Source organism: Nematolebias whitei, chromosome 6 (genome assembly GCF_014905685.2).
Source record: "Nematolebias whitei isolate Nwh7 chromosome 6, NemWhi1, whole genome shotgun sequence".
NCBI classification, from domain to species: Eukaryota; Metazoa; Chordata; class Actinopteri; order Cyprinodontiformes; family Rivulidae; genus Nematolebias; species Nematolebias whitei.
Genome location: NC_056503.1, coordinates 2,387,159 through 2,395,006, shown reverse-complemented (window position 1 = coordinate 2,395,006; position 7,848 = coordinate 2,387,159). Strand labels below are relative to the sequence as shown.

General features: G+C 41.2%; 1 protein-coding gene across 2 annotated transcripts; it reads left to right on the top strand.

The window, feature by feature from the left end:
* The first annotated feature begins 2,393 nt into the window (after positions 1-2,393).
* On the top strand, positions 2,394-5,260 carry atf5b (activating transcription factor 5b). Of its 2 annotated transcripts, none has more exons than XM_037677986.1 (3): positions 2,394-2,574; positions 2,923-4,108; positions 4,658-5,260. In XM_037677986.1, the coding sequence occupies exons 1-3, from the start codon at positions 2,436-2,438 to the stop codon at positions 4,842-4,844; spliced, it is 1,512 nt and encodes a 503-aa protein (XP_037533914.1). In that variant the 5' UTR covers positions 2,394-2,435; the 3' UTR covers positions 4,845-5,260. The 2 variants fall into 2 exon arrangements, with proteins under 2 accessions (XP_037533914.1, XP_037533915.1); XM_037677987.1 differs by lacking the exon at positions 2,394-2,574 and adding an exon at positions 2,678-2,721.
* Positions 5,261-7,848: the final 2,588 nt, after the last annotated feature.

Sequence of the window (7,848 nt, the reverse complement as noted above, 5' to 3'; positions counted from 1 at the left end):
TTATTTTCTGAAATGTTCATTAAAATGTTTATGACAGTTTTTTTTTTTGCTAACAGATAAACTGGACTCCAAATATTTGTTGGGAACATTTTGAACATTTTGCTGTCTCTTGTAAATGAGTCCTCGAGGTGCAATGGGATTAACCTGTCTAAATAAAGGTTGAATGAATGAACAATGTAATGGCACCTGTTAGCAAACAGAATGTGTTGGGAATCTTTCACAGCTACCAAAACACCAAATTCACATACATCTGGTTGAATTATTGTCATGCAGCTGTGGTGGCCATCTTTCCCTGGGATGAGTCCAAGAGTTCATCAGTTGTAGATTTTATTGTCAAATTTCATTTAAATCACTTAAGTGATTCACTGGATATTTTGCTAACAATACAGATAAAATAACACGTAAATGCACATACGAGCGAAAAAACCAAACAATAAACAAATAAAAACAATCAAAGCTGAAGTGTAGCTATAAAAAAAACTACAGTTTTTCCCTCAGCATACTCAGTATGTGTTGTTTTTTATTTATGTAACATTAAATTCTGACACATTTACAAGGGCCACATGCAAAGTATTTTAATCATGAAGGATGACAATACCAGTAAATTAAATCCACAAATTCCTTTTTTACTTATAACGTTTATTTTGTGTGTGCATTATTATTATTATTATTATTATTATTATTATTATATACAAGTACATGTATATATTATATATAAATGTTTATTTTTTGTGTGCATTATTATTATTATATACAAGTACATGTATATATTATATATAAATGTTTATTTTGTGTGTACATTATTCATAATTTCGGTTCATAGTGTGTTCAGAGTAAAAACATAAAGCCAGTGATTTGAAGAGTTAATAACTTGTGGCTGATTTTGTTCAGGCCCCCACAACTTTCTCATGATTAGAACTGACCCCCACCCTGCTGGTCTGAGGTCGGTGTTAATGCCTAATGATTACCAATCAGTGTGAGTGACGGTCAGCCAATAGAAACAGAAAAGTTCCCATGATGCACCAATGGCGCGGCCTCATTGTTCGCGCGTTCAGCGAATCCCCGGCGGGTCTGATGCAACAGGGCTGCAACTAAACTTACCCCCTCGAACTGCAACACCGTGTCCCTCCGCTGCAGCCTCTCTGAAACTAGTCCCGAGTTTACAGCCTGCTCCGCAGGTTACAGATTGTGTTTTAGGTTTTATAAATCAGCTAAACAAACATTTTTACTCCTCCGAGTTTATACAGATGAGTTAAAATGACGGTTTGGGAACTTTACGGGCGAGTTTTATACAGTTGGTTTATTTGTTACCTTGCGACAAGCAAAAACAACAATTAACTTTTTATTTAAACAGCACGGGATGGAAACAGCATGAAGTGAATCAAATGCCGGACAGCAGCTGTCGCACAGAGCGGACGTGGGTTCCTTTCTGTGGGTTTTCCCCCGCAGCCCCGCAGGTGATGACGTAACGGAGAACTTTGGGAGCGGCGCAGTGATCAGCACCTCGGTGATAAGGTCCGGGCGGTAGGAGTTAGAGAAGTAGCGGATTTAAAAACTTTCTGCTGTCAAGTGTCTGTCGTTAAAGCGCCGCACAAAGACTTCTTCAATTCCTAAAGCCTGACAAAAATGGCTCTTTAGACAGAGACTGTCTTCCTCTGCGGCATAAAGCTTCGAGTGTTTGTCTGCTGCTGACTTTACGGAACTATGGGGTGAGTAGGCGCTGCGGAGGAATATGTTTCAACTTCAAACTTACTATGCTCAATTTGGTCAACTTGTACTTTTTAAAAGTATTTATTATGATTATTATTATTATTATCATTGTTGTTGTTATTGCTATTATTATTATTATTAATAATAATAATAATGTGTTTTAAAATACAAGCAAAAAACTTGAAAGTAATTTGATTTCTGTTAATTACTTTCTCTTTTTTAAGCCTAAAAATTGTAATTGCATTTGATGTTTTTCCTACCACTTACATTTGTAAAACTACAATCTGTTTTGTGTTTTCAAAAGTTGTTATACTTATAATTAATATATTATAAATACAAAACGTTATATAGTTTTGTTTTTGTTCATGTTTTATTGTGTGTTTCAGGATATTTAGTCTATTTTTACAGGATTAAAGTTAAAAAAGTGAAATAAAACAATGAGAGTTTGACCTGACAGGTGAATAGTACATTTATTTAATTAAGAGAGGACATTTAAATAAATTAACTCTTAAAATTAACCTTTTTGTACCAATTTCTTATTACATTTTATGTTATGCCCTTTATGTTTTTTATTTGCTATACAAGCAGAAATTTAAAGTTTAAACATTGTGACATTTGTTTTTGTTTGTTCATTTTTCACAGGTATTCGAGTGTTCGTGCACCTCTTGCATTCAGCCGGTGCACAATTTGTGCGTTAGGACAATTTAATCGGAGCAGGCGACACGATGGCGGCATCGATCCTTCGCAGGAAAATTCCTCTCGTTTCCACAGGCGAGCTCAGCGCTCCCCCTTCCCCACGGGCTAGCCGCAGCCAATCACGGCCCGGCGCGGGGGCGGGGTCAGCAGAGAGGCAGCACTTAATTGGTGAGTTGTACCAAGAGTCTTTTTTATTTTTGCACATCTCGAGGTTGGAGCCGCAGTGCAGCACGGGGCTAATGTCGTACAGTGAGTACAGCTAAGTGGATATTTATCGAACGCAGACGATGCTGTTCAATCATTTTCAGATGATCGGTTAGTTGTTCACTTGGATCTTTTCGGACGTATTGCTTGCTTTTTTTATTTAAGCTTGTCTTTAATCAACAATGCTTTAGATTTTTCTCTGATTTTGTCATTTTTATTTAAAACATATTATTCAAACATTTAAAAGAAAATTTGATTGGTAATTGATTTTTTTTCATGATTTGCATATATATATATATTTTTTACTTTTAGGTGATGGTCACTCTGATTGGATGACGGAAAAAGTTGATTTGTCTTCATTTGTGTCAACGACCGAGTCTTCTCCCTGCTCATCTCATCCACCCTCACCGTTAGAACAGGATGTCAAGGTGCCCTCGGATCTGGAGGTTATGACCTCTCTGCTGCAGGAGGAGCTGGCTCAGCTGGAGGACTACTTCCGCTCCGAGTCCACATCCACCACAAACAAGTTGGAGAAATCTTCAAAATGTGACAAGGTTGCCCAAGCCATGGGCTCCCAGTCTTATTATCAGTTACCCTATGGCTCATATGGGACCAGCCAATCAGAAAGCAGCCCTTTGGTAGTTACCTTGGCAACAGGGGAACTGGACCTGGCCAGTTTTTGCGGTGGTCCCATCAACAGAACCAAAATTGCACGGCCCGCACCATACAGCTATCATCACCGCTACCACCACAACAACAGTCGACGGCTCCTTGGTGAGTCTGTGAAAGTCGGGGACGAAGTTGGACTTGAAACGTGGGGCTCCAGGGGCTGTTACTCAGGGAGCACGGAGTTGTCGGTGAACCACTACTCGACACTGAAGACAGTGAGCAAGAACAGCGTCGGCAGCGTAAAGAAGGTGAGAGAATGTGCTTTATCGTTGAAGGAAGAGGAGAGTTACTGTTTCTCAGAAGGAATGTTTTGCAGCGAAGAGATTGCCCGAGGTTTTTGTCTGGGTGGCTCGTACGACAACCACCACAAGAGGGAGGGACAGCTAATGCACAATGTGAAGGTCAATGTAAGTTACGACAGTGCAGGGCTCGAGGTCCTGCACTGCAGCAAGGATGGAGGACTGTCTGGAAGTATTCCCCAAGAGACAATGGTAGCCGGTGATGGCTACTTCCACCAGTCTATGGGTGTCACAGAGCCTTACCATAGCTTTATAGGAGACCTAGATCAGCCAGCACAAGCACAGCCTGTGGAGCCCCAACATGGCCACTACCTCTATCCAGAATGCCTTGCAGACCAAAGCTATGAATGTCTGTCCAGAGAGGGTGAGGGGTCGTTGATGGGTCCCCCTATTCACCGCCCCACCCAGAGGTTAAAGGATGAGCCATGCTCCGTCAAGCAGACCCTGGTGATGGGTGCAGCTTCTCTGGATTCCTGCAGTGGAGAGAGGAAGCAGAAAAAAAGGGACCAGAACAAAACTGCTGCCCACAGGTAAACGGCTTCTTCTGTTCCTCTGTAAAGCATGCTTTCTAAACACGCTGAGGTGACGGTGGGTCCATAAATTCGTCAAAACAAAAAGTTAAGGGCACTGGAGAAGAAGCAGGTGATCTGGTTCCCACTTATTGCACTGGTTATAAACTTCACTGTTTTATTTAAAACATTAACTCATGTTGCCACAACAGAGTCTAGAAGGGAAATGGAAAGTCCCTCCCTGTCTGCCAAGTTCAGCCCTACGTCTAACTTTTGGTTTGGTTGGGCTGGCCTCAGGATATACTTGTAATGAAAACAATTTTCCTTAGATGCCTTAGATAGAGAACTTTACTAATTGGCTTTTACGTTTGTGAATGTTCCTGTAAAGTGCCCTGAGACAACGTTGTTGTGATTTGGCGCTATATAAATGAACTGAATTGAAGTGAATTGAATTTAGAAATTAGAGGTTAAAGGTCAGCATCTGTGACTTGTGTGAAGTTGCAAGACAGCAGAAATCTGTAAAAATGTAAATGATAAAGAGTAAGTAAACCCCCTCCATCCCTATTGCAGGTACAGGCTGCGTAAGAGGGCGGAGCTGGATTCTCTGGAGGAGGAGCTACACGGACTCGAGGGGCAGAACCGCGAGCTCCGTGACAAAGCGGAGTCAGTGGAGCGAGAAATCCAATACGTCAAAGATTTACTGATCGAGGTCTACAAGGCTCGCAGTCAGCGGCTCAAACAGGATGGCAGTGCCTGAAAAAAAAAAGCCCACGCTGACCTCAAAACTTGCAGCCCTCCCAAACACAACCAAGAGAATCACGTCCAAGAGCACCAACTGGTTTTTGTCTCGGCGTAAACGGAACAGTAGTTGCATGATTCTGATAGTTCTTTTAAAAAAGCCAACGTTCAAAGAAAAGAAGAGAACTTTTCCAGAGATCGAGGGAAAAAAGTGAAGTGTTCAAATGGGCGACTAAACGATAACCAGCCTTAGTGAGGTGGCCTGAGGAGATGCTGAACTTGTCCGTGATCACTGTGATTGGAACTGTTCTCACAGCCTAGTGATGACCGGGTTTGAGCTTGCAACGATGTATTCTTTACAAAATGCTCTCTTAAATGATTAAATCTGCTTGTTGTTTTTTGTGACACATCAGCCCCCTTGAGGATGCTAAATATATATTTTGATTTAATTTTTTATTTAACACTAATTTATCATTTTCTTCAAACAATCAACTGAACAAAAAAAAAAAGTGTGTAACATGCCCTAGAAATATTCATTATTGGAAACATTTAGAGAATCTGTATTGCCGAACAGTTGAGTGTTTCCACCTCTTTGCCCCGCTGAGTAATGCATGTTTGATTTTGGAAAAGCATGTGCGAGTGTTCTTTGACGGCAATATTATGTTACCTGCATGGCTTCAAAATCATCATTTTACTGAGTTATATTTTCCATTAGCTGGTGACTTCTCTCTGAGTTCGTTCCGGTCGATGTGATCCACGCTCAGGTTTTGTTTCCTGCTTTGACAAACAAACATCTGGCTTTTTCCCCCCTCCCCTACTTCTCTCTCTCAACTGTACTTTTGCGAACAAACAATCACCTGTGGGCACAACAATAAAATGTTGGGTATGACTTCCTGGGAACTCTGTTTTTCAATTGATCAATTTGATGTATCTGAGATTCAGGACGTTTTAATATTTGATGTCAAATGTCAGGAAATTCTTCATCAGGTAAATTATAGCCAAATAAACGTTACATCACTCATCTTTGCCTTTGGACTGTTCTCTTGTTTTATGTGCCTTTGTTTTGTTCGACTGCCATCAGGAAACTGCAGGAAATTAGATAAACCATCAGACAAACACAAAAATTAAAGGCCTAGCTTTGCTTGAAGAATGCATGCCGCTCGCTGCTTTTCATGCCAGTTTCAGCCGTACATCGTCCTTTGTTGAGAAACTACAGACTGAGCCATTTCGGTCAAACCTTGGAAACAGCACAGTTATACAAAGTACCATGCTCTAACCACTCAGCCACAGCCGCCCGTGATTACGGGCAGCACGGTGGCGCAGTTGGCACAGCTGCTGCCTCAGCGAGCGGGTTTCCCCGGTTCAAATCCTGGCTCGGGACATTTCAGGGTGGAGTTTGCATGTTCTCTCCGTGCATGCGTGGGTTTTTTACGGGTACGCCTGTTTCCTCTCACAGACCAAAAACATGCATGTTAGACTGATTGGTAACTCTAAATTGTCCCTAGGTGTGAGTGAGGGAGGGACTGGTTGTTTGTCTCTGTTCCTGTGATGGACTGGAGACCTGTCCAGGGTGTCCCCCGCCTCTCGCACAGTGACAGATGGACATGGGCACCAGTGACCCAAAAAGGAAGAAGTGGGTAAAGATGATGGATGGATGAATATAGTGATTATCTTCTAAAGGTTTTATAAAAATCCATCCAGTGGTTCATGAGATATTTTGCTAACAGAAAACTGGGAGTTGTTTCCCAGTAAGTGTTAAAATGTTAAAATACAAACATCTTGCACAATCTGTTCAGTATGTGTTGGGGACCAGTTATTTTTGTATTCCCTAAGAAAAGTTGGTTGTGGCAGCCATATTGAATTGAGCTGACTCCAATTAAATTTAGAGGTCCATCCAATGATTACTTTCTGCAAAAATAAATAAATAAAAGTAAATCTTGTCCACTTGTTCATGAGACGTTTGGCAACACATGCCAAACACATGCTAACATGGACAAAAACATTATCGTCCACCTTCCCCTTTTAGATGAGGGTGATGAAGATGATGTGTAGGAGATGCAGAATAAAGCCACTCTTTACCTTCCAACTTTGAGCTTTAGCTCCGCCCCTCTCATGAGGCCGAAGCATCTCCCTCACTTTTGACCGGCCCCACATCAAAATCTAGCTTTGATCGACGCCTGACCTTTTTGGTAGAACCCTGTTTTTCTTTAGAAGCCACCCGTCTGTCCAAGCAATCACAATGAGGGGGATGCTTAACACGCGCAGATTAAACACAACCCCACCCCCACCCAGCACATAATTTAAGCTCTTCATTCATTTATTAAGATGGATCCCGAGGCTGAGTATCATATCAAACTCCAGCCGTCAACAGACAGCACAAGTTGCCTATCAGCTTGAAAAGGGTGTATGTGTGTGCATGTGAAAGTGTGAAGGCGTGTGTGTTAAATCTCTTGGTATCTCCCCCAGCAGTTGTAGGTCTTTCAAGTGCATGAGGCAACATCGCACAATCCTTGCAGGAGGAAGAGCGAGATGCAAGTGAACTGTGAGAATGAGGGAGAACTGGGCTGACAGAGAATGTCATGAAATCGACTGGTTTGCTCTTCTCTTGGTTGTATGACTTCAATATAAACAAATTGTAAAGCTTTTTTTAATGTTTAGCTAAAAAAAAGACAATGCACAAGTGAAACGTGTCTACAGCACATCACAGAAAAGTACCAGATTCAGCTGTGGAGGGTCATTTTTACATGTACTATGTGGCAGGTCAATGTTACCACAAAAAATTACAACATAAAATCATTTAATACAAAAGCTAACGACTGATAAAACGACATGGTCTTAGACAGTCAAGTCAGGTTTATTTATATAGCACATTTATAACGGAAACGGTTACCGAAGAGCTTACAGTGAATTACATGTTGGGTAAAAGAGCAGTGGAAAAGGCGTACATATACTGTGAAAAAGTATTTGTTCTCTTACAGAGTGATCTGTTTTTGCATTTTTGATGCACCTAAATATTTTAGATC